The 27,513-nt window shown below is 39.2% G+C and overlaps 2 protein-coding genes and 1 pseudogene across 2 annotated transcripts in view; 1 reads left to right on the forward strand and 2 right to left on the reverse strand.

The window, feature by feature from the left end:
• Window positions 1-943: 943 nt before the first annotated feature.
• DKK4 (dickkopf WNT signaling pathway inhibitor 4) overlaps window positions 944-27,513 on the reverse strand; it is a 38,702-nt gene continuing 12,132 nt past the window's right edge. The window contains 4 exon segments of the mRNA XM_066380419.1: window positions 944-1,467; window positions 1,469-1,509; window positions 2,254-2,412; window positions 2,865-3,015. Of these exon segments, the coding sequence (XP_066236516.1) occupies window positions 1,204-1,467; window positions 1,469-1,509; window positions 2,254-2,412; window positions 2,865-3,015 (615 nt within the window). The 3' untranslated portion in view covers window positions 944-1,203.
• Window positions 6,621-23,070, forward strand: CCDC168 (coiled-coil domain containing 168). Its single transcript, XM_066381846.1, has 3 exons — window positions 6,621-6,742; window positions 11,577-16,923; window positions 18,523-23,070. The coding sequence occupies exons 1-3, from the start codon at window positions 6,621-6,623 to the stop codon at window positions 23,068-23,070; spliced, it is 10,017 nt and encodes a 3,338-aa protein (XP_066237943.1).
• LOC136403250 (translocation protein SEC62 pseudogene) lies at window positions 25,787-27,512 on the reverse strand (annotated as a pseudogene).

Below are 27,513 nucleotides of genomic sequence, written 5' to 3' on the forward strand. Positions count from 1 at the left end.
CCTCAGCGCCCGGGCCAACTTTGCTCCAATGGAGCCTTGGCTGCGGGAGGGGAAGAGAGAGACAGAGAGGAAGGAGAGGGGGAGGGGTGGAGAAGCAGATGGGCGCTTCTCCTGTGTGCCCTGGCTGGGAATCGAACCCGGGACTCCTGCACGCCAGGCCGACGCTCTACCACTGAGCCAACCAGCCAGGGCCAACTAGAGAAACTTTAGAGATGAGAGAATATCAGATCTTTAACAGGAATTTTTATTTTCTCATTTTCTGCCCTGACGCTGTAAACCAACATTACCCCTCACTTCCTTTCCTCCTTTTTACTTACTACAAATTAGTCAATTAAGATAATACATAAACTATCCTCTGGAGGAGGGCTTAATATTTTTTAAGGGCTGGGGATCTTCATAAATTTAATTTTTTTCTTTGGTTGGCCCAAATTTGATTTTGTAATATATACTTACAACTTAAATAGAACAGGTGTGTGGCTTACCGCTTAAATGAAATCTAGCAACTGGTTGTAATTGTCAGCAGGAGCCTCCCTACACAAAACCACTTCCAACTGGACAAACTAGGGTCCCTTAAATGTCAAACAAAAATTTCACTTTTTTCCTAATTTTTCTCCAAGGTAATTTTTAAGTTTAAACGGTAAAATTCTATAACTAAAAGCACTCCTTGAAAGCCCTAGCTTTGAAATATAAAAAGTATGTAAATATAAAAAGTTATCAAGTGATAAGTAAAACTATTGAAAACAAACTACATAAAAAATGCTTTGTAAATTGCAAAGGACTTTATAAACATAAGATGATACTACCTTTTGAATCTTATTTCTTTATTAACTAAATTATTTTATAGTGAAATGGCATTTACCTTCCAAGAAATGAAAGAAAATAAACAATAGGGTTTTAAGGAAAAATAGTATTTGCTGTGATAATTTTCACAGGTGAACCATAGATACTATCTCTTTTCCCCCCATCTATTGTCAGTAACTAGAACTTCACCAGAAATTTTTAAGATTTATTTCAACTAATTGAAACACAAGATCAAAATTAATTTTTTATTGTTACAGAACTCCATCACTTTTTTGGAGAAATTGACAAAAGCCAAAGCTAGTTTCCATTCATCACAAGGCAGCATCTCGCAGTTTCTAACCCAGTCCGTTTCAATTACTGCAAGATTTCTTTGTAAGATATTTGTATGGAAAGACTTAAAAATTAATATGCAATTTCTGCTTGAATCCAATGAGTCACCTTTATTTTGGAATATTTACAGCTTCTTAGATCCCTTTGGCGTACTCTTAACCACGCATGTTGTTGGTTGTCGGTCACTGGACTTGCCGGGAACAGCCCAGGACCACAACCGGCGCAGGAGGATTTCTGGAGCTTGAGAGTATCTCTCTGCCCTCTCCTAGAGCAGGCCTGTCCCTCCAATAGGACTGGTTTTCACATTTCAGTCCAAAAAGGAAGAGCACAGCACAAGTCCAGGTCCGTGGTCGAAAGTTCTAAGACAGCTTTCTCCCTCTTCCTGTGACAAGGTTTCCACGGGCTTTAGCAGGAAACGGGGAAGATTGCTCCTAGGACAAGGGCGTGGGATATAGAACTAACGTCCGCAACCTGAGAGCGGGAGCAGCATGCAGGTCTCCTGGAGTTCCAGCTTAATGCTAAAAGCAATAAAAAATGGAAGTTTTAGCTCTACCTAACAGAATTTTTTATATAAAGTGAAAATATTTGTCAAAGAAAGGTGGGATTTCCAGTCTTGACAAAGGACATAGAATCAGTCATGAGTGTTTTATTAAATGGAACTTATACTGACACAGAGAGACCATTATTATAAAGGGGCCAGTTACCCTGAAGACACCAGTTCATCACCTACAAACTCCCTAGCTGTTTTATATCCAAGATTGGAATTTGACACTACAATTTAAAAGTCTCTTAGTGAAGTTTGTCTCAGAATGAAAAAGCACCTTTGTTCATCTCTATTTTGTATCCTGAGGATCTAAAAAGGGAAACTGCTATCTGTTAAATTATAGACTGTGAAAAGATGTGTATATAAAAATTCAATGAAACAATGAAAGGTTTTCTTGCCCACCAGTCCATAACTATGGCTCTTCCTCTGTCCTCTTGGCCTTATGCTACTTCCTACCTGATTTCCGTAGCTACTGATGAAGAGATTAGAAACAGGACATGCTCCTTGTATGTTTCTGGGGTCAAGTTCCAGCCTATCCTTAAGATGTTTCTTCTTTTAAAAAGTACTCAGAATGCTGCTTTTACCCTTAGTGCCTTGTGATTTCTTAATATTTGGCTTCCTTTTGGGTTTGTTTTCCTGAATTAGATGCTCATTTGTTCCTTTGGTATCTGTGTCATCGTGGGCATCAATCTGCCTTTCCATTATTTGGGTTGCCTCTTCCATTGTAGTACAAACATCTAAGAGACAACCAGGTAAGAGTTATTAACATCAAGGATTAGAACTATAGACATGCTAATTATCATACTTTTATAGAACTTGTTAGTACCTCTGTCTTCAGTTTATATATAACTTTCTCAATTTCTGGGACATGTGTACTAAATATTTACATGCTCACATATAATAAAGAAAGTAGTTATGTATTAATGAAATCTTAGTGAAAACAGAAGAATTTGAAAGATTCCAACTTGCACACTTGCTTTAAAATCACCTCTTAAGTTGCAATTGCCAGGAAATAAACTATTTTATTGCATCAAGAAAAGACAGCTGCATGAATTGACCTCAAGCACCAATCCAGGAAACCTTTAGGAATGCCTATCTTGGAATATTCTAGTCTATGAGATTGAGATGCTGTCTTCAGTTTTAAAATCACTGGAGCAAAGAAGTCCTGCAAGGGTTTATGGTCGCTTACTACTCATGCAGAGCGTTCCTGGGCAGCACATGGCATTACATGGGCACTTCCTCTGTAACCCACAGCATGGAGCACAGAATGGCTTCTCATCTTGTGGCTTGATGCAGAATTTTCTGGTACTGCAGTCACTGTCAGACAAGCACTGTGAACCCTGTGAAGAGAAACTTGTTAGAGTTCTAGGGACTCCAAGAAAGTATAAGCTGTTGTTTTATTCAAGGCAAGAGTTGGAGGAAACCAAACCATAGCGGCACTTTGAATGCTGTGACGAACCTTAGGCAGCATCTTAACTTTCAGTATAACTGGGTTTCTCCCACAAAGGAGACCAGTACATTTTTCTTGTTTGCTATCAAGCTCTAACCAGAGTTCTTATATTTTAAATCATACTTGTAAGTTCTCCCTAGTGCCTTATTTCCCCTTCACCTTTGTCACTAACCACAAATATATATAAGAAGCCCCCGAGGAGTCGTTTCTAATACGTTATTTTAAGTGGGAGATGGAAGTGAAACCACCTATTGCCCCACTGCCCAGTCACTCATACTCATTCAGTATTTGCTTTCAGTCCTTGAGTTTCCCCCAAATATATTCAATTTCTATCTAGCATTTCCCCACATTGAATGTGGTCTTATAACTGCTTCCCAACACTAAAGCCCATCTAGGCTGTATCACCTGGAATAACTGTATCATGCTCCACCAATGCTGGGTGGGTCCAAAAGTTACTTAACCATGCATTTGAACAATATTTTGGTATTACAAATGTTTTGGGAATAGAGGCTAGCCATTTATAGTTTGAGAATGTCCTATGAGTGATTCTAATGCACACCTTATTCATAGCCACTGTTTTCATTCTCCTACTTAGAACCATATATAAACCATATTTGCAAATATTTTCACAGAATAATATAGTTCTTTTTTTTTTTTTTTTTTTTTTTTTTTTTTTTTTTTAAATTTTTATTTATTTATTTATTCATTTTAGAGAGGAGAGGGAGAGACAGAGAGAGAGAAGGTGGGGAGGAGCTGGAAGCATCAACTCCCATATGTGCCTTGACCAGGCAAGCCCAGGGTTTCGAACCGGCGACCTCAGCATTTCCAGGTCGACACTTTATCCACTGCGCCACCACAGGTCAGGCCTAATAATATAGTTCTTGAAAAGCAGGACAGTTTCTTATATTCAGTGGAATTCTCTCTGTCTTTCAGGACAATCTGTGAAGTAATTAATGAAGCAGTGTGCAAACATAATTTATGTTTCAAGTACTGGAGATACTGGCCCTTGCTTTTCTACAGTTGGTTGTCCAGGTGGAACTACATCAAGTGTAACAGGTTAGTTTCCTTTTTAGAAGTAGAGTTTTTTAAAATAAGTAAACAGCCCTAGCCGATGGCTCCATTAAAGCATCGTCCTGATGCGCCCACCAGTTAGATCCCTGGTCAGGGGACATACAGAAACAGATCGATGTTCCTGTCTTTCTTTCTCTCTCCTCATTCCTCTCTCTCTAGAATCAATAAATAAATATTTAAAAATAAGCAAAAATCCAGACCCTTCAGTTAATCCAATGGTAACTGGATTACTACTGTATGCAAAATACCATTAGCCTTAAATACACCCTCAAAAAACGTGATCTAGTAGGGGCCTGCTGATCTGGAAATGACCCTGCAGAAGGCTGGAGTAAGCGGTTTAATGGAGGTACAGGGGCAGCGCTGTGGGATTACAAAAGCATCCACTTCTGACTTGAGAATTTAGGGAAGACTTTCTGGAATAGTGTGGGGGTGAGGTTTCAGTCCATAGTAGTGACCGAGAAAAGGGCTTCCCAGACTAAGTGAACAACATAAATAAAGACACTTGCTCAAGCATCAGCTTGAGCATGATAGAGAAGTTCCTTTCCAGTTCTTCTGAGCGCTATCCAGTGGTATGCTAATGAGGGATTCAGGTCAAAAAAGCTCTGAAAAATCTAAGGAACTAGAAGTAAAGTGTTAAAACATTGACTGCCCCCCCAAGGTAGTTAACATTAAATGAATTAGAGGATGCCTACCCCAAGGCAAGAGAAATTGAGTGTTTTGCCAGCTGCGTTGTATTTCATAGAAAACAAACAAACAAACAAAACCCCCCCCCATAAGAATAAAATCACCCTCACTGTGTATATAGGTAGGGAGTCAGAGAGGAGGGTATCCTTTACCCTGGAAAAATCCAGAGGAATTGCTGAAGTGTTTTTCTAGAAGTAATGAAGGCCTACCATGCATTTTGCAGGCTGTTCTTTGCAAAGACAAAATCCAAAATCACAGTGAAGCCTAAAAAAAGATCATAACTACCTGGAGGCTCTGGTCCGGGAGCTTGGAAGACTGTATATTCTGACACTTAGAATGTGCCTTTGATCTTACTGTCTGCAATACTCAGGGGAAGTAAGGGCCCCATAAATGTTCCTTGCACTCGGTTAAACTTATGTGACCAAAGAGGCCTTAACAGTTCACTCTGGTTTAAAGAGTAGTATTTCTTTCCTCGATCCACCTTGAATAAATGAAGAGGAAGTATGAATTACATCTTCAAGGAAAGTACTCTAAATCCAACGTAGTGTTTACATTTTGATTAATAGTCCAGACTCTTATCTACTTTATTTGTGAATAAGCTTAAAAAAAATTTTAACTTACTGATTTTTTAGAGAGAGAAGAAGGGAGAAAGAGAGAAAGAGCAATAGCAATCTGTTTCTGTATGTGCCCTGACCAGGGATCGAACCCATAACCTCTGTGCATCAAGGACAATGCTCTAACCAACTGAGTTATCCAGCCTGAGCAATTTGTGACTAAACTGTGAGGGAAAGTGAGCAGGACTTAAATCTGGGTCTGCCCCACCCTGTTTCTGATATTAGGAAGCATCACAACTAGCTACTCCTTGGAATCACCGAACAGGGTACAAAGGAAAATCTCCAGGAGGTTTATTGTGAAAGCTAACTTTGGTTTTCAACAGAAAAGTAGATTGTTGAAGAGGAACATTGCCAACAGACCCGTCTAACAAAAAGAAAATTATGTGTCATATTTTAAGGTTAAGGGAAAAACCCCACAGGCCCATAGGAGACAAGCTATCATGTCCGACATACTAACAATGGGACACACTTATACCAAAATATTACTTGGCATTTATCTGAAATTTAAATTAAACTGGGGCATCTAGTTTTCTTTTCCCTCTAAATCTGGCAAGCCTACATTTATATTTTCCTGATCATAAAGAAGCAAAAAATATACTATTCCTGGTGGTAACAGAAAATGGTTATGTTCAGTTCAAATTTGTTCTACATGGGAATTATAGGGCAGTGATAACCCAATTATGCTAAGGGATTCTTTATAGAATTGTTCTTCTTCTGTGAAATTAATAGTGATTGGTTTCAAAATTTTTAAGTAAATAATTTTAAGTAAAAACTACTTACAGCACCACACGTCTCACAATGAATTTTCATTATTGTAGTAAGTTGCTATGAGCACAGGTAAATACCCACTATGACACGTACCTCACTTTATTTAATCACTGCTGCTCTTGATAAGACACAAGCAGCACTGAAAATTTTTCTGGACTGAAATTTTTTGTGGCAGAGCATTGCATGTGGTGATGAGGTGAGGAGGATTTCAGAGTGAACATCAATCTGTTTCACATATCAGATAAAAATGTCAAAGCTATTTTATTTATTTTAAAAAGCTGGGATGGGTAGATTGGAAGATAATACATTTTTGAACTTATAGGACCTTCTAGAGTCCTGGACTTCTCAAAATGCTTGGATGCCAATATCCTTTATTTTCATTTTCCTAGGAGTTACTTTTGAGATCGTGCTCGTAAAGATTTGTACCTGGTTTCAGAAAAGCTCATGCTTTCCGAAAAGGGTAGTTCTGATTCTCAGAAGGTAAGAAAAAATGGTTGATTTCCTTCTCTCCTATTTTTCAAAATCACACATATGAATAACAAAATTGTGGACATGGCCAAGTAGCTCAATTAGAGCATTGTCCTGATGCACCTAAGTTGCAGGTTCAATCCCCGGTCAGAGGACATGCAAGAATCAAAGAAGGATTGTATAAATAGGTGGAACAAAAGTTGATGTTTCTCTCTCTCTTCCTTACCTTCTGTCTCTGAAATCAATAAATAAAAAATTTAAAAACTGTGGAACTTTGCCTTGGCCGGTTGGCTCAGCGGTAGAGCATCGGCCTGGCGTGCGGGGGACCCGGGTTCGATTCCCGGCCAGGGCACATAGGAGAAGCACCCATTTGCTTCTCCACCCCCCCTCCTTCCTCTCTGTCTCTCTCTTCCCCTCCCACAGCCAAGGCTCCATTGGAGCAAAGATGGCCCGGGCGCTGGGGATGGCTCCTTGGCCTCTGCCCCAAGCGCTAGAGTGGCTCTGGTCGCGGCAGAGCGACGCCCAGAAGGGGCAAGAGCATCGCCCCCAGTGGGCAGAGCGTCGCCCCTGGTGGGCGTGCCGGGTGGATCCCGGTCGGGCGCATGCGGGAGTCTGTCTGACTGTCTCTCCGCGTTTCCAGCTTCAGAAAAATACAAAAAAAAAACACAAAAAAACAAAAAACAACAAAAAAAAACAACTGTGGAACTTTGATAATGGAATTACTCCTCTAACATTTTCTTGTCTCCTTTGAAATAGAATGAAGACAATTGCCTGAAAAGCATGAAATTTGGTAAGTACTAAACAATTTCATATTTTAATATATATAAAATTTGTTCAGGCTGAACATCTCCAATTGGTGCTCTGACTTTTTAAACCCTCCATTTATCTCTAGGTTATTGGCCAATTCATTCATTTTCAGAAGAAAGGTGTTATGTTTTGAAGTTAATTGAAACAGGTTGGTTTTGTTCCTTTTAAAATTGAATTTACATCTGAATTCCAGAAAAGGGTTTTTTCTATGCATAGAGGACCACAGCTGTTCAACATCATAATTCAATCTAATATTGATTTTAAATGGTTGCTCTGTTTCAAGCTGTGTTAATGCCTTTTCATATATTATTGAAATTATCCTTCCAGATAGGTAGTATCATTATGGTTTTTACAAATGAGGAAAATAATGCTTAGAGAGGTTAAGTGACTGGCTTCTCTCCCCCAACCTCTCTCTCCAATATGCACAAAGAAGTAGTAATAACCAGTTTTGAGAATTCAGTTGAGAAAAGGTTCATTTAGCACTACTGTGAACCAAGCAAACCCTAAGTGAGGTGCTGCAGGACTGACTTGAAAGGAGCTCATACAATCAGAATTCATCAGCATCGTCCAGATATGTCAGTGCTAGGGATTAAATACTGACCACTACTCTTGTTGCTATCAATAATTTTAATTGTTTTCATCAAAATCCATCCAACAGCCGTTAGTTATACAATGAACATTGTGTTTGGTATTGGAATAGCAACAATAAGGGAGTCTTTTTCTCAGGGAGCTAATATTCTTGTGGAGGAGACTTATACATAAAGGGTGATTGTCCTGTTTATAGTAACACAGTGATAGAAATATTATGAGAACACTTAGGAAATAATTAAGCCAGCATAGGGGTGTTGGGAATGCCTTCATGAGGAAGGTTAAGTTGGAACTAAATTTTAAAGGAGAGATGAAAATTGGCCTGAAAAAGATACCAGGTTAGGAGGATAAGAAAGGCATTTCAGGATGTGAGCAGAGGTAAAGAAATTAGACACAGCAGGGTATGTGCAATAAATTATGATTGTTTCAGAGTGGCTGGAATGCTAAGGTTGAGTCACAGGGAGTCGCTGGAGATGAATGTGAGGAGGTGGGCAGGAGTCAGAACGGGGGGACTTTCTATGCCATGTTAAGAAGCTTAGGGTTTACTCTGTAGATAGTTTTTAACCACTGAAGGTGGTTAAGCATAGCAGTGACACAGTTTTGAATTATTTTTTCTAATTTATTCATTTTAGAGAAGAGAGACAGAGAGAGATAGAGAAGGGGGGGGAGGAGCAGGAAGCATCAACTCCCATATGTGCCTTGGCCCAGCAAGCCCAGGGTTTTGAACTGGCGACCTCAGCACTCCAGGCCCACGCTTGATAGCAGTAATGCAGTTTTGTATTTCTGCTCAATCACTGTTGGCTGTGTGGAAAATGAATCTGACAATTACTTGACTATAGTCTTAATTTCTTTCATTTGTCAGGTATGAAGGGGCTTTATTCATTTAATGTGTCTGCTCTATTTTCATATTGGGTACTAAAAACTCTAGTTGTAAGGTGGGTGTCCTGGGAAGCAGTATTGGTATGTGGAAGTACAGGTAGATAGAATCCTGGTCAGGACTAGCGGAGAACAGGAATGGCAGCGAAAACCAGAGCACCTCAGTAGTGCAGTCAGAATAAGCGATCATCCAGAAGTCATTTGGATAGACCAAGAGTCAGCATCTGAGATATACAGAGGGGATAGGTTTGTCTAGTAGAGATAATAAGTTTGGAGGTTTTTGGCATGTACGTATCAAAGCCACAAGAGAGGATGAGATTACAAAGGGACTGTAAGAAGAGAAGAGGAGCAAGGACTGAACCCATAGAGGTCAGGAAGAAGAGGAGGACACATCAGAGGAGACTGAGGAAAAGCTACCAGTGAGGCCTGGCCTGTAGTAGCACAGTGGATCGAGTGTTGGCCTGGGATGCTGAGGACCCAGGTTTGAAACCCTGAGGTCGCTGATTTGAGCACGGGCCATCCAGCTTGAGTGCAGGCTCACGAGCTTGAGTGTGAGGTTGCTGGCTTGAGCATGGGATCATAGACATGACCCATGGTCACTGGCTTGAGCATAAAGGTCGCCGGCTTGAAGCTCAAGGTCGCTGGCTTGAGCCAAGGGGTCACTGGTTTGGCTGAAGCCTCTCTCCATCAAGGCACATATGAGAAAGCAATCAATGAACAACTAAGGTGCCGCAACTATGAGTTGATGTTTCTCATCTCCCTTCCTTCCTGTCTTTCTGTCCCTGTCTGTCCCTCTCTCTCTAGCTTAAAAAAAAAAAAAGAAGAAGCTACCAATGAGTTAGGAGGCTATGATGGCCTAGAAGATCACCATATGGAAAATATGTAAAGAGGGAAAGACTAATGGGATATACAAGGAGCATAAGATAGGTATCAGACCAATACCCCTTATGAACATAGATGCAAAACACTCAACAAAATACTGGCTAACCAAATCCAGCACCATATTAAAAATATAATACACTGTGAACAAGGGGGATTTTCCCTAGGAATGTGAGGCTGGCTCAACAGATAAAAGTTATCTAGCAGTGTTTTATTATGTCTAAAATCATATTATTACATTGTTGAAACAGTTGTCTTGCATTTCAGCTTTCTTCTTGTCCTGAAATATGCAAATATTATTTATATGTCATATATCTTTACTACTTGTTCCACTTCCCTAAGTGAACAGTCATACCCTTGTCCTGATGAAATTTTATTCTAATTATGTCTGGACATTGCTATAACTTGTTGGGCTCACTTGATTCCCCAGAATCCTTATACATCCTGCCTGTATCAATTAGGGTATTTTAACTCTCAAGCAGCAAAACCCTGATTCAAGCTAAGAAGAGAATTTATGATATCATATACTAGGAAACCCTGAGGTAGAATAGGTGGCAGAATTTATGACTTTAAGGTCTTCTATCTCTTTCTCCATCTGCCTTTCTCGGTACTGGTTTTATCTGGAAGTAGATAAAAGATGTCCACAAGAGTTCCAAAATCAGGACATCAATGTCCAGAGGAAGTAAGAGGCCATTTTTTTCTGTGTCTTTCTTAGGAACTAAGGCAACTTTTTCCAGAAATCCTGAAAAATCTGTGTCGTATATACTAGGATTAGTTCATGCCCATTCCTAAACTGATCCCTTGGAAATGAGACTACTATGTTAGACTTACCCTAATCATCTGAGGTATAATGTTGAAGAGTCCATGTTCATGATCATTACTATAACCCAAAATTTTGCTTTAGTAGTAAGAACAGACCTTGTTACCAAAGGTAACAGGGTACTAAAGGTAATGGGCAGGTGTATTATTAGTCTAAGTGCCCTAGAGAAAGAAAGCCAATATATATATGGTGGGGCAAAAGTAGGGTTTCTTTTGTTCCTATGGAAAAGAATCCAGTAGTAAATAAATAAATAACAACACAAGAATAAACTTTGTGTTTTACATACAGTACTCACAACTATGAGCCTACTTTTGCCCCACCTTGTATTTGAGGTAGAAAGGAGGTTGTTCTGAGAAGCACTGCCCTAAAACACAGGCTTTTCTCCTGATCAAAAATAAACAGCTTTTAAAATAATCTGGACTTACTTATAGAAAGCTATAGTTTATGGTGTTGGATATTCTTCTGTTGTACCTACTAAGTTTCATTAAGAATATTTTTATTCTTGTCAAAATGTTCATACAGAGAACAAAAATGAACTGATATTTCTTGTAAAAGAATATAATCTTAACCCGCAACTTGACTCATTGCTGTAGAAAAAACTTTTGGACCGATTTTTGAGGTAAAAATCCCTCATTCCCTGGGATGTGAAATAATTAATTTTATTTTGTAAATGGATTGATATATTAAATGAATGGAATTAAATAATAAATTATTTTTTAATGTTGATACTGATTTTCCAATTTTTACTGAGTTAGGTTTTTATATACTATATTAGGTTTCCCTAACTCTAGAAGAGAGTTCTGGTAGGAAAAATATCCTAAGTGACAATTCCTTTACCCATTGTTTTCTTTTATTTCAAAGTTGATGATTTTTCAGCACACAAGACTCCTCCCAGACCCAAGATATGGACAGGAGCCAACATTTGGTTAAAGTCCCATATTCTGTTGAGACTCAAGATTCAATCAAGGGCCCAGAGTCTGATAAAAAACCTGAAGATGAGGCCCAATATTCTGTCTGCTCTGAAGATTCAAACAAGATTAAATATTCAATCCAAGGGCAAAATGCTATTTTTAAGAACACCAGATGTCTACTTTTAATTATAAGTCCAAATTTAGTTGCGAAAAGGATGCCACATCTAAAGATTGTAAAACCAAATAGCAGGAAACAAATTGCTTCATCAAAATTAAATTGGCATTCTGCATATGGCTTAGTGCCTCTTTCACGTGCCATTAAAAGGCAGAAAAACAGAAGAAAAATATTACACAGTAAAAGTAAATTTAGTCTCAAAGTTTCGTCTCAAAAGTCAAAGAAAACACCAGCCTCATGGGTATTTCAAGTCACAGTATGTCCCGCATGTGCTTCAAAACGTAGCAAGTTAGGATGTAAGTATAACACCAAGAAGAAAGAATTGCATCAAGGGAAAGGTCTATCAGATAAAGCTTTGCATCTTATTTATGTTTCCAAGCTTGTTTTTCCTTATATTAAGAAGTATTCTAGAAGAAAACTAGTGAAAGTCCTGCCAGGTTTAACAGGATGTAGACATTTTCTGCCAAAGCAAAATAAGTTGCTAGCTGCAGAGAAAGTCAGTTATGCAGGGGCTGCTGAGGAAAGAGGAAGCTTAGGCAACACTGACCATGTAAAGCAGCATGGCAGAGACCATAAAGGACTAAAAAACCTTTCACCAAAAATTTCACCTCAGCTACCACGGTCTTTCATGGTCGATACTTACCAACTAAAATCACCTTATTCTTTAATAATAGAAATAAACTGGAAGAATAAAGAGTCTTTTAAAGACCCAGTCGCACAAGCAAAGGAAACTGGTACTGCAGAGTTTTATGCCCCAAATTGTAAGGAAAAAACCGACCTGAATATTCCAAAGCCTGAGACACCTTTAGAAGAAGCTATATCAGAACTTTTTCAGAAATTTGTTTTCTCTCCCGAAATGGAATTGAACAGAGGAATGAAAACACTAGAAGGACTAAAAAGTACAGAGAATGCTCATCTTCCACTTTCAAATGAAGAGGAGTTACCATCTAGTACACTAGAAATGCAAAGGGGCTTTCCAGAGGGAAATATACAAAAACAAAAAGATATTCTGAAAATGGTTCTGGAGTTTTCAGATGTCAGTTCTCTTATTTCATTAGGAACCAAAAAGCATAAAGGCAGTGAACAATTAGCAGGTGTAAAAATTCAAGGGAGTACAGAAGATAGAATCCTGAAGGACGAGCAACCAATAATAGTTACTGTTACAGCATGTGACAGCCTAAGTGAAAGTGAGGAACTGGAATGTGACATTAGAATCAAGATAAAAAACATGCAAGATAAAATAATATCTGACACATTGCACAATGCCACTGACATGACCATTTCTCAACCACCTGATACAGAAATGCATAGCGGATTAAAAGCCAAACCAGATACAACAGGAATAATGGGGTTTAGTCATTCAGCCATAAAGCAAAGAAAATTAGCAAATGAAAAGAAAATATGGAATGCAAAATACAGCGAGAAGAGATGTATATTTACAAAGCCACAAGAACATGACAGGGGAGAAGAAGAACAAGTTCTACAAGAAGAACTTACACAGCTGGCACAAGACCTCAGGGCCAGCCTACAACTAAAGCAGGAGCCCAACTATGTCAAATTTGAAATAGGACAGAGCACATCAGGAAGCAGAAAAACTCAAAATAAAGAGCAAGCAGTACAACCACCAACTCTTTCCACACAGAGGATTTCAGGGCCTAGTCCATGCCCCACAATGGATTCATTTCGAGTTAAAAAGGTGAAGCAAAGCAAAGACAGACCGACAGTCAGAGTAACTGCAGACCTAAAGAGCCCCCTGGCAGTGCCAGAGAACTCAGCAGCTGACGAAGTTTTCACTGAAACACCACAACGGGGTGTCCCATTTGGTGGAAGCCCCAGGAAGACACTGGGCGATCATATTGCAGAAGAAAGGGAATACTTGAAAAGAGTTTTACCTGCAATTGTCCTGAGATCTTTTATTATTCACATGCTTCCTTTATTATATTTCAAAAGGCAGGAAGTTATAAAAAAATTACCAGGAACAAAAAGTGTGCTCGATTCCAGATGTGTAAAGATGAAAGTAAAGAAGCCAGCAATTTTACTGGTGCCTTATGACAACAGGTATGGTATTCCAGGTCTTAGAAAAAGACTGCGAGGCAATGTGAAAATCCTAACTAAACAGATGCTATTAAATACAATTGCGGCAGGTGTGCTTCTGAATGTTACTTGCTATCATCCTCATATTAGAACACACAGCAGATTAAATACAGAGAATCAGAATAATACTAAGCTAAAACAAGAGAAATCACAAGTTGGGAGGGAAGAAAAGTGTTCAGATTCCATCAATAAAGAGCGTGACTCTGGAAATACACCAGAAGTATCTGAGTTGCAAGATGAAGTGAGAGGGAACAAGGAAGCTCCACCAAAAGCAGTCCTTTGTGGTAGCTGCACCATCAGATTGGATGCACGCCCAGAGGAGGAGCTTAAAACATTGGAGGAAATGCATCAATCAATCACATCCGCAGGAACCATTATGCAGTCTCTTTGCTCCTTCATAATGGATCCATCTCATGAGAACATGAATAAAAGTATAACAACACAAACAGATTTAAAAGGCACTGCAGATTCTGAGATGCCTTCTCCAACATCAGAAAAATCACTTATTGGAGACCCTTTAAACCAAACAAGAGAAAGTAATGTTCCAGATCATGGAAGTGATACAAGGGAAATGGGGTACTGTTTTGCAGAAATAAAGGCAGAATTACCAGCAGATTTACCAACAGTTTTCCCAGAAACTTTGAATTGCCACGTGTCTATTTTAACTCATTCTAAATTAAAGAAAAAGAGAGTAAGATTCTCACCCATAGAATGTACAATGAAGCCCAAGTCTGTACATATGAGGGCAATGAAACCATCAATTTCAGAATTATCTAATACCACAGGTCATCGAGAGAAATTGGAATCCAACTTTAAGAACAAGTTTGAAAAGATCAACCAGGCTAATGGAATGGTATATGAATTTCGAAATAACCTTTATTCTCCCATGTATAGCAAGTTACAAGTAGAGAGAAACAGCTTCTGTCATGCACAGTTAAAGCAACAGAAACTAAGAGATGAAAAGAGACCATGGCATGTTGATTTCTTTGATAAGAGTAATGCATTCTATAACAGAGAAGAGAAAGTGCAAAATGGAGGGGAAGTGGAGCAAAGAACTTCGCTAGAAGCAGCTCTACAGCGTACCCAGTACTGGGATGATGCATGTCAAGGGATGGAGACCCACCTTGACACACCAGACCCCAAACCGGGCTGTTTAACACAGGAGCTGCAGCACCAAACATGCTTTAAACAAACAGCTTTGCACACTGGTCTTCAGACGGATCCGAGAGAAGCTGAGGAACTCCAGGAAACCAACCAAACAGAAAAAGACATAGCCCCTCTAAGTCTGAAGATTCTACCTCCCAAAGCAGGGAACTCACCACTTGGTAAGTGTTTGAACACTACAACAGAGTATGGCTTACCATCTAGTAGAAATTCTAAAAGGCGACTAGATTCTTATTTTATGGAAAATAATTCAGAGTTACAAAAAGATTTGCAAATGATATCCCTGAAGTCTTCTGATTCTGTCGAGTTTGTTTCTAAATCTAAAAGAAAGAAAAACACATCAAAAATAGCGAGGAAACAAATAATAAGGAGTTGCAGGTATAGAGCTATCAGGGGGGAAAATCCATCAATTTCACATATGCTTAATGACAGGCAGAGCAAGGAGCTGCAACACAATTTGAAAACAAAGATGAAAAATTCACAGCAAAAGAAAAATGTAGCAGATGCATCTTTGGATATCATTTACTCCAAACTGCCTATTTTACCCAATATCAAAATGAAGAGCATATTAAATGTGGAGACGGATATGCAAAGGGTAACAAGGTTAGGTCATATTCAGCTAATGCAAGAGCAATCGCCAAATGGACAAAAGGTATGTTGCCCAGATTCAACTGATGTGAGTAGTTTATCTAGCTGTGTGAAGGACAGGAAAGAGGAGGCAGGGGAACACAGATTTCTACCAGCTTCAAAGAATAGCCAAGGCTTCATATATCAGAAGGAGAATCGTGATCTTGTTAAAACAGACGAGGAACTGAAACAATCAGCAAGTATAGATATTCCGGTACAACCACAAACAGATTTTACACAAACTGTTTTGGATTCTGCTTCATGCCCCATATTTGATCAGTTTGAATTTGGAAAGCCAGACAGGTGTTCTAGGTTTTCCCCTCCCAAGTCAGGAGAGGCAAAGACTGATGAAATATTTTCTGCAAGAAAATGTGTTGTTCCACCTGATGCAAACCATCAAAAGGAACTAACAGAAGGTAATGGAAAGAAAGAAACAGTGGCTTTCGATTGCTCCACGTCTGCTTTTACTACATCCAAAAGGAAGAAAAATATCAAACAATATTCAGACATGAAAATGTTAGTGAATCCCAAGAGTAGAATTTTAAAAGCAAAGAAACCATCAATATCATACATACTCCATAACAAGGGTAGTGCTAGACCAAACCACAGAAGAGAATTGGGATGTAACTTGACAACCAAAATGAAAGAAGTGGATCAAGGTGAAAAAATGGCAGATAAAATGTACTCCTTTGTGACTATTACACCTGACATTAATATGTACAGCAAGATAGAAAAAGACATGTTAGGAGAAAAACAATTCAGTTCTAAAGCAAAGCAAGCAATATCATTACATGAAGGGGATATTACATCAGATGACACGGGGCCAACAAATAACAGGCAATTTGAAAGCAATTTCAATGTCATGATGGAAGAAAGTATACCTGTGGCAGATATAATGCTAAATGTCATTTCCTTTGACATGAATGTGAATAATAGAATAAAAGCAGAGACAGACATACCAGGGGAAATGAGATTCAGTCATGAACTACAACAGCGAGAGCAATCATCACCGGATGGCAAGAGAGCCTGTGTCCATTCCAGGGATAAGAGGGGCAGTGCTGCAAGTAGCATGAAGAAAGCCAAAGTCCAAGGTGGAGAAGCAGCGCCTTGGAATACTCAGCACTTCAGTTTTAACGCTCATAAAACTAAGGAGCCTCACTTTGTGAGCTCAGATCTAGAAATGAAAAATTCAGCAAGGACCAAAATCCCAAAATCACTTTCCACCACTCAGGAGCTACAGCGACGAACACTTGTAACACAACATGTATTACGTTCTATTTCTCACTCGATTTTGAATTTACTTTCATTGGAGAAGCTACCAAAAAGAACAAAACCACAGAAAGGATTAAAAGATACAAGGAATCCAAAGATTTTATCTCCAATGCCAGGGAAATCAATGAATGAATCTTTAGTTGTTAGAGCACAGAGTGGCATCCCATGTGAAAAACGCCCTAGGAAGGGACTTGCTAGTTCTAGTGCACAGGGAAAGAGGCCGTTACACAAGGATTTACCAGCGAGAACACTAGAGTTTTTTTATTCCTCCAGGCCAGGGTCATCTGATTTTAAAAGGCAGAGAAATGCAGCACAGATCCCTAAGTCTATAACTGGGAAAGCACAGGTGGTTTTAAAGACAATTAATATCACCAGGTTTGGTGCCTTTAGCCAAGGAAAGCAACAGGATCCCATCTTGGAAACCATGGCCAAAGAACTATCTCTGCGTATGTCAAATATGTTTATAAATACCTCTCTTTCATCTACACCTGTCTCATCTGCCATCAACATAAATAAAAAAGTAAAAGCAAACAAAAGCTCATTAAGAAAAAAGATCAACATTACAAGGTGCTGGGAACAAAGTGAAGGGAAACAAGATGAAGGAAGAAGATTACGTACATATTCCTGTAGTAAATGGAGTACCTCAAGCAACACATTAGAGTCAGGATGGCAAAATAAAAACAATGAAGAGGACAATGAAATGTTGTTTGAAGCAGGCCTACCATTCCTGAATACTATGAGGAGTAGAAAAGATCACAATATGCTTATTGTAGAGCAAGAGGCACAGCAACAAACACTGGTTTCAGAAAATATATCAGAGTCAATTTGTTCCACACTGATGATTCCATTTCAAACTAAAAAGCTAAAGAAGACTATTCCACCACAAGAAGACATACTACATACAATAGGTGAAAAGATTTCATGTTCAAAATCTGGGAAAGCAGTGTTTGATGATTTTTTAATTGATGAAACAGAGTATAGCACTACCTCTGATGGGAGCCATACCAGGAAGCTGGATGTTCACAATGCAGTTTCCCTACAACCTACAGAAGAAAAAGAAGACATAAAAGTTCAAAAAGTAATAAAAAACACAGCTGATCAAAATATTCTACTCACCAACTCAGGGGACTCACTGCTTGGAGATGCACATGATGAAAGGTCTAGAGGGAACGTGGGTGGTCAGACTGCCAAGAAATGTGAAGAACTGCAAAGAGATTTACTAACAATGTCCACAATGTCTATTTTATCGGAGTCTAAAAGGCAGGAAAAGGTATTCAACCTTCCAGAAAGAAGAAATCTTACAGGTCCCATAAGTATAACCTTGAAGGCAAAGAAGACGAAAGTATGTTCACAGATGCTTACGATCACTGAGCATGATAATCTCTACTGTAGAAAGGAACAGGAATGCAATTTACACTCTACAATAAAAGACTTGCAACAAAATAAAAGTATAGCTAACACATTTTCATCTCCCATACCTTTTTCAACTGAGAACAAAATAGATACTGAAATGTATAGCACACTAAAAGCAGAGACAGATCAACAAAGAGTAAAATTACACAACCCTACCTATCTACAGCTAGAGGAAACACCACGTTCCAGGGAAGCACAGAAGGCCAATTCCACTGATACACAGAACAGATCAAGCTGCACAATGAAAATGATTGTCCAACAAAACAAGGAAGAGGTCGGAGTGAAGACGATAAACCTCATGTTCCCCAAACATCAAGAAAAGAAGATGCAGGGAAGGGGAGATGAACCAAGTGTGCTTCTGGCCCGATCTTCTATTTCATTACCCTCTCTCCCTCTCCTCAAACTGGATAAAGAAATTCAGAGAATATCAAATGCAGTGGGAATCGTACATACTGGGCCAATTAGTGGTGAAATAATGAAAAATGTTCAAAACAAGAAACTATATTTGCCTCAGAAAGAAGAGAGGGATGCGGAAAAAACAGTACCTATGAAAGTTATGATACATAATGCAGATACAAGTTTGGAGTCCAAGAAATCAACGGCTTCGTATATGCTCCACAAAACAGAACTGCATGTGAACATTGAAAGGCAAGGAGAAAATAAACATGAGAGACAAGGTAAACCACCTGGTACAGTGCTAAGAAATGTTCATGTTTCCAAACCTCCAAATAGCCTCAAATTGGATAAAGGTACACAAGTAAGTGAAGAAGAGCTTGGAATTAAAAGACCCCCTCTATTTTTAGAAATGGTTTCAGCATTATCAGATACAGAGAAAACAGAAGACACAGAAACAATTGGTGAGGTAAGAAAAAGAATACAAGATCTTTCACAGAAAGAAAAAGACAGAGAACAAAACAAAGTTAAAGACTTGCTTAAAATGAAAGGATTCTCTCTTTTACAATTGCAGCTCCCTGAGTCATCAGGTGCAGGGAAGCTCAAACATGCAGATTCCAAAAGGATTAGCTCATGTATTACAATAATAAAAGCTAATCAACATGGGCCGTATAAAGACTCAAAGGAGAGAGTGAAAATAGAAGATGGGAAAGGTAGAATACTCCCCCAAATAAGAACTTGGAGAGTAGAGACATCTCCACTTACACATCTATTCAGCAGGAAGAGACTACCTTTGAATATTAAAGATCAAGTGAAAGATGTGCAGACAGACAAAGGTAAGCCAGGCACGGTTCAGAGGAGAACTTGTGCTTCCTTACCTTCTGCATCTCACCTGAACCGGGGCGCCAAAATGAATGAAAAGGAAGACACGCTAGGAACAACGCAATCCTGTTTTCCACCAGTAAAGATTCAGTATTCATCCAATGCAGGCAAAAAAACATTTACTAAGTCAGTTGAAGGTTATACGCTAGAGGAGAAAGATAGACTCAAAATAGGTATTGAAGACAAAATGCTCCCAATATATATGGATCTGAAGGCAAAGAAATTACCACTTCCACATATACTCAATACCAAAGAATTGCTGTGTAAAATTAAAGAACAAAAGAGAAAGGTAGAGGAAGATAAAAATAAACTAGTTACAAATATCAAAAGCATTTGTATTTCTTTGCTTACTCTGTCAGATCTTAAATTTGTTACAACAGAAAGAGAGGAGGGGCACGTGATAACAACTACAAAAGTGCCTTTCCCACAACTACAATCCAAGGTGTCATCAGATGCACCAGAAATAGAACATGCAGAAATAATTGATGGAGAACATTCCAATGTAAAAGAATTAAAAATATATATGCTACAGAAAGAAGAAAAGCATGGAGAGAAATGTGTGGATATGAATAGTATAGTGGATCCCAATTATATGTATTTGAATGCAAAGAAATCACCTATTGTGCTCCCTTCAGCAGCACAAGTATTAAAAAAGAAATCACCTATTTTGCTTATATACAATCTAAGTGACCTTCAGAGGAAAGCTAAAGAGCAAAAGGGAAAGGTCCAGATGGTTACCTGTGAGCCGGCTGGTGTAATGCTTTCTAGGACTTGGACTTCTGGCTCTACCTCATTGTACATTAACATGAACGTCAGCATGAAGGAAAAGAGCATGCTGACATTAACAAGATCCTCTGTTTCCCCAGTAATCTTCCAGGAATCATCAGATTCTAAGGAAGTTGTATATGTAGAGCCAATTCTTCCTGATGTTTTAGTCAGTCCACAAGAAGGAAAGCAGCATCTGCCACAGAACAAAGGAGAGGCTGGAGTGGAGATGACAAACCTCATGCTCCCCACACATCAAGAAAAGAAGATACCGGGAAGTAACGAGTATGACTTTAACAGACCAAAGAAAATAGCTTTGCAGAATGCAGATAACTCAGGAATATTTACTGGAAGTCTTTCTATTTCTGTGATGAGTCCATCTCAGACTGAAGAAACAGTGGAATCTGAGACAAACCAAGACAGAGTAATCTGTCTTTCTAAATTCCAGAAGAAACCACCAAATGCCAGTGACATTGTCAATAGGAACAACTTAAGCACTGTAGAAAAAGGGGGCCAGAATTTTACAAATGTAGCCCCAGAAGATTCCCAGCCCTTCATGGTGGACCAAAAACAAATGCAAGAACTTCCTAGTGTCAAATCAGAAGAAAACTATGGCACTGAAATAAATAAGAAAACCTTAACTCCACAAACAGAAGAAAAGGTTGTCCTAGGGTATGATATCTCAAGTATCACAAAAGAACCTGACTTGCTTACTATCAAACAAGAAGAAAAGGCATCACAACCCATTCTGACACCCACAGAGTGTCCATGCATGTCTGAAGATCCAAAGAAAAATGTGGAAACCCACTTGAAAAGTACCCTAAGTATGAATATTTCTCCTCCAGGAGTAGAAGAACCACAACATGAGACTCAGCCAATCAATACCGTAGTGTTTTTGTCTCTAGAAGGGATTGATACTATCAAAATTAACTTAAACCACAAACACCAAAATGATTCCCCTCCTATGGGCTGTATGAAGACACTGACTGTTAATGTTTCAAGTGGCAGCAAGGAGCTCAATACAACGTGGAAGAGCATTAGTGAGCTAGAAAATGGAACATCTTTAGTGACTCCTGCTAGTAAAATACCACTTTTTCAAATTCTCCAAAACTACTCAGTAGAAGAAAAAGACAAACTTCTCATGCACTTTTCTATGAAAACACTGGAGGTCCAAAAGAAAGCCTTTCCCAAAACTGTAAGAGAATCTTATGCAATGGCTGATACTCAGGATAGAAGGAAACCTTTATCTAAATGTATTCATTCTGGTGTCAAAGTGCCAAAAGAAGAGAACAGAATTCTGTTATTTTTTGAGGAGAAATCTCTTCATCAAATAGAACTTAATTTACAATACAAATACCTTCGTTTTCTCCAGGGGCTTTCAGTTGAAAGTATGTTCCCTAAACCAAATATACTTCCTGAACATAATCTTAAGTTAAACTCAGTTGCAATGTGTAAAAAAGTTGGTAACAGTAGAGAAAGTGGTAGTTTTTCCATTGAGAAAGACCTGTTAGAACAATATATCTCTTTAAAAAAGCAAAGTCCTCATGAAAACTCATCATTGATCAGAAGATTTCTGGAGCCAACTCATGTGTGTGCTTCCGATCCTGAACTACATAGAACAGCACAGAAAGACACTACAGTTCTTTCAGTGTTAAGATCTCATGTGACTACAGGAAAAAATAAACATCACGTATGGTTTCAAGAAATAGATACTCATGAATCTTTTGACTTCAAGACTAAGGAAAATGCTCCTGGCTTGGTTGATTACCATTCAATTCAGACTTCTCAAGATCTTCCTGAATGTCAGACAGATATTCAGAGTTCAGCTAACTTGGAGGAATGCTCAGCTCTTGAAGCGCATGAGAGTGAAGAAAGTATGTTTTTAGAAGACAACCCTTATTTAAATCAGGAATCAGAAAACATTCTATTAAAATTACAGAAAGGTATTCCTTTGGAAAATGTTAACAAGATGAAACAAATCAAAACTGATTTGAAGCCATTTTACAGTGATAAGTCAGGGTCCCATCACATTAGAGGTAGAAAACCTTCTTCAATTGTGACACCACCTTCCTATGAATCCTGCAAAACCAGAAAATATAGGTCATCCTCCAAAATCCAGTCTCCTGACTGGGTGTGTCACAATTCACTAAATACCGTGGAGGTTCCATTTGTATCATCTTCTGTTCCATTCAGTGAAGAAAAGCTTTCATGCACTACAAAGAACAGAACAAGTTACTCTTTAGCTCCCTTAACAGAATCAAATATTAAATTACATCTTGCAAAAACTCAAGACGTACCTCACAGACATCTAGAAAGCAAAGAAAGAAAGAAGGCAAAACATGCTTTATTTACAAAGAACTTTGATTGGGACTGTGATCCTAGTTATATACAGTGTAAAAAGAAATGCAGAAGAAAGAAGGAAGTGTGTGTTTATGAGTCAGAAAAAGCAGATTTCCCAAGCAAACATAAGTTAGCATCAAAACTTCATCAAGAGGACATCAACTTCCATTCTGAGAGAAAACAAAACCAGCCATTTTTTTATGCCTGTGTACCAGCCGACTCAGTGGAGAGTATACCCAAAACTATTTGCTGGACTATTCCCCAAACATCTTTAAGGAGAGAAAACTTCAAAGTTCCCATAGTGGCAAAGATTTCAAGTTCTTTCAATATGTAGAGTTCATCCAAAAAGTTGTTGGGGAGCATTCTTACAGTCCTTCAACTCATATTACCATATCTAGATTCATCTGAAGGGGAAAGTTGGTTGTTATTGTGCCATTCTGTGAAAAATAAAATTGTATAAAATCAAGTGGTTTCTTCATGAAGTATTTTCTAAACTGACATTTTATTCCTGCAGTGGATTTGCACAGCTGTCCTAGGAGGTTAGGATAGGAAAGCAGATGACTTTGGGTTTAGTTCTTCCCTGCACAAGATCTCCCTTTGGTTTATCCTGCCTCCTCATAATTTTAAGAGGGGAGGACCACAGACATGGAAGCCCTCTTCACACCCACAACAATGACTAAAGGGTGAACTGGAAGAAATGTAGCCTATAAATGAGATTGAGAATGACCAGAAAGTTAGGAGGGCATAGAGACTGAAGGGGAGTTTCAAATAGCAGTGAGTTTTCAATAATGTCAAATGTCACAAAATACAAGGGTAAGTACTGGTGTTGAAAACCAAGATTCAGGGCCCTGGCCGGTTGGCTCAGTGGTATAGCGTCAGCCTGGCGTGCAGGAGTCCTGGGTTCAATTCCTGGCCAGGGCATACAGGGAAAGCACCCATCTGCTTCTCCACCCCTCCCCCTCTACTTCCTCTCTGTCTCTCTCTTCCTCTCCCGCAGCCAAGGCTCCATTGGAGCAAAGTTGGCCCGAGCACTGGGGATGGCTCCATGGCCTCTGCCTCAGGTGCTAGAATGACTCTGGTTGCAACAGAGCAATGCCCCAGATGGGTGGAGCATCGCCCCCTGGTGGGCATGCTGGGTGGATCCCAGTCGGGCGCATGCGGGAGTCTGTCTGACTGCCTCCCCGTTTCCAACTTCAGAAAAATACAAAAAAGAAAAATAAAAAAAGAAAAAGAAAACCAAGATTCAGCCCTGGCTGGTTGGCTCAGTGGTACAGCACTGACCTGGTGTGTAGAATCCTGGGTTGGATTCCCAGTCAGGTCATACAAAAGTGCCCATATGCTTTTCCCAATCTTCCTTCTGCCCCTCTCTCTTCCCCTCCTGCAGCCATTGTTTGATTGATTTGAGCATGTTGGCCATGGTGCTGAGGATGGCCCTGATGAGCCTCTGCCTCAGGCATTAAAAATAGCTTGTTGTGAGTATAGGCTCCAGATGGGCAGAGCATCGATCTCAGATGGGGGTTGCTTGGTGAATCCCAGTTCAGGCACATGCAGGAGTCTGTCTCTCTGTCTCCTTTCCTCTAACTTAAATAATAATAAAAAAAGAAAAGAGAAAACCAAGATTCCTTTGATGACCCTGTCCTCACCCCGATCTGAATTAGAACCCACAGAAGCTTGATAACCTGTACCCAATTGCCATCTGCCATCGCTAGGGCATCAGGTGGCTTCAGGTCCTCATTCCAGAGTATCTGTCACAGCTTAGCAATATTCACCAGGGTGGGCAGGGAGCCATCCCGCAGGGTTGCCAAGAGACCTCCTAGTGTTCCTGCACTACCTGCCTTATTACCATCTGCATATGTACTTCACTGCCCTGGGCTTTGAGGCTCATGGATCGAGGTGAGTGGAGGCAAATGTTCTTTATTTTACATAGATATTTAGAACAGTAAGCTATCTTTCATAGCAGTGCCTCCTGGTCTGATAATATAGTACCCCACTTCCGAATTTAAGATAAATCAAAATGGCCTGACCAGGCTGTGGCACAGTGGATAGAGAGCGTTGGACTGGAATGCGGAGGACCCAGGTTCGAAACCCCACGGTCGCCTGCTTGAGCACGGGCTCATCTGGTTTGAGGAAGGATCACCAGCTTGAGCCCAAGGTCGCTGGCTTGAGCAAGGGGTCACTTGGTCTATTGTAGCCCCCCGGTCAAGGCACATATGAGAAAGCAATCAATGGACAACTAAGGTGCCGCAATGAAGACTTGATGCTTCTCATCTCTCTCTGTTCCTGTCTGTCTGTCCCTATCTGTCCCTCTCTCTGTCTCTCTCTAGTCTCTGTCACACACACACACAAAAGATAAATCAAAATGAACATCAAGGTGTACAAACAGTTACTTTATTCTTATTTAATAAGGGCTGCTTTAACTGATTCAAATACATGGAATGTTGGCACAAAACTTGAAGCTGCTGTAGAAAGATCACAGATGGTCTGTGGGTTATTAAAACTTCCATTTCTCTAAAAACATACCCTTAAATGGTCTTAATAGTACAAAGTTAAGTGTTAAGAAAATGCCTAAGTAACAATTAAAATATTTATTTGTAAAAAATATATAGCATACATTTTACTCCGCAACAAGGAAATGGGGAAAAGAATCATCACCTTCCAATCCATGCTGCTCGCTTTCTCTGAGTCAGATGTATTATACAAACCAGTTTGGAATTCCTAAGTTGGAAAAGAAGAATTTGTAGCTAAACTAAAAGTGCTGTTGCAGTATTACTAGTTGACTAGTTTCTACAAAATGCTTTTGAATTCTGTTAACTCAGAATCTTTGAATTTTCCTGGTATAATTTTATAATCAACAGAAGTTAACTACCAAACAATGAGTTTAAACATTTCATCTCAAAGAATCTGTGAAATGGCTATGTAACTACTCATAACCAAAATCTTGGGGTTTCTCTTTTATCTCTTTTAGTGATTTTGATTAGTCTAACAGTCAAAAGTAATACAAATATCAAAAATGCCATTAATCTAAATGTCAGTGTGGAAAATGCATCTTTGACAACTATCAAATTTAATGAGACCTACTTCCTGTAAACTTAGCAAATAGTTAAAATTTATGAATGGCTTTTGACTGTACCAATAATAGTATTCTATGAAATGAAGGACTGAATCGTACTTGGATGTCAAATACATTTCAGTAAATGGATTTCAAGAATGCTACAGATGTCATGTGTACATTATAATGATCAGCCAACATAGAAAACCCAACCTCTTACACATTTTTAGTGCCAAAATTAGGCAGATTATGATTTTTCATGTGAAGATTTAGTTGTTTCTCCATCATTGTCATCTTCCTCCTGTTAACAGTCTCCATCTGTTTGATGTTCTAGTTTCTCTTTTGTGATCATTTCAAAATCATTCCCACCTCCACTACTGTGTTGCGATCAGTCATCTTCCCTGCTGTCACGGTCTGTGTCTGAACGTCCTTCTTCACCTGAGCCTTCCGTTCCATGATTTCCTGGTGCTCCTTTTCCTCCCTGGTCTTCCTTTTCCTCACTCTGACTTCCTCACTGTCGAACCTCTACTGCTTTTTGGTTTCAGATTTCTCATCTTGAACTCTGCTTTTGGTCCTTCATATTCACATGTGTACAGAGGTCTGAAGGAGTCAATGAAGCCCACATTAGCAGTCAGACTTAGAAAGAACCAAAAGTGGTGTCTTCCTCCATTTGGTTATGAACCAAATGATGAGCAGTAGAATGCGACCGGCAACAGGAAGAAGAATGCTGGCTACAAAAGAGCGGCTCCCACAGAGGTGAGGCTCCTACTCTCATTCCTGCTGGCCAGAGAGGGAAGAGGGGGCTGCTGTCACAGTGATCACAGGAATTAACCCAGGCCAAAGGTTTAAAATTAACTGGGCCACAGATCCACACAAATACCTCACTTCCATCCAGAAGAACTGAATCATTGTGTGGCTCATGCTTGAATTTTTTCTTAGTTTCCTTCTTTTTGGGAGTTCCTGGAGTTTCTTCCTTTTTGAATTCTTCCTTTTCATCATCATCTTTTTTCTTTTTCCTTTTTGGTCTTTTCATCCTTTAGATTTTATTTCTTACTCTTTTTATCTTCTTCTTTTCCACTTTCAGCTTTTCCTTTTTTTTATGTGTTTATCATACTTCACTTTCATTGCTTTTAGAGCCTAGTGAGAAAATGATTTTTTAGAAGCTTGTTGTGGTAGTCAACCACAGACTCCCTTGTTGTAAATAAAACTTCTTTCCTCTCCTTTCTGGCCTTTGCCCACTTTGAATCCAAAAGGCTATCCACTGCTTCTGAAGCAATAAAACATTCAACTCGGTGACCCATCATATTGGTGGACTTTGGACAGTTGAATCAAAGATACTTGGCTCCAGCCTTCTCTTCTTTAGATGGTTCACCAACTTCCTGAAACTGCTTCTTGTGTCACCTGCGTTCCACCTCTTTGGCTGCTCCAGCCAGTTCCCTCTACATGGAGCAAGCCATTTTATTATATTTTTAAATGTTTGTTCTTTTTGGTTTTTGTTCCTGTTTTCCTTTTCCTGCCCTTGTCTGTGTTGGGGTGGGGGTTACTTGAAAGATTTTTAGTAATCCATTTTGATTTCTCTAAAAATTATTTTGAGTATATAAGTATATATTATATATAGGGTTTCTGTAGAAATTATAATATGCATATTAACTAATAATTCCACTAGTATAAATATTTACTGCTTTACTATATAGATTCAGGATATGAATCCAGGTGGTATTCAACATT

This window comes from Saccopteryx leptura, chromosome 4 (assembly GCF_036850995.1).
Source record: "Saccopteryx leptura isolate mSacLep1 chromosome 4, mSacLep1_pri_phased_curated, whole genome shotgun sequence".
Classification (NCBI taxonomy): Eukaryota; Metazoa; Chordata; class Mammalia; order Chiroptera; family Emballonuridae; genus Saccopteryx; species Saccopteryx leptura.

Excerpts from the sequence above, each read along its gene's own strand:
- CCDC168 (XM_066381846.1), top strand. The coding sequence starts at position 6,621 with ATGCCAATATCCTTTATTTTCATTTTCCTAGGAGTTACTTTTGAGATC. Across the intron at positions 6,743-11,576 it reads GTAGTTCTGATTCTCAGAAG|CACACAAGACTCCTCCCAGA; the intron begins GTAAGAAAAAAT and ends ATGATTTTTCAG. Across the intron at positions 16,924-18,522 it reads AGCTACAGCGACGAACACTT|CTAGAGGAAACACCACGTTC; the intron begins GTAACACAACAT and ends ACCTATCTACAG.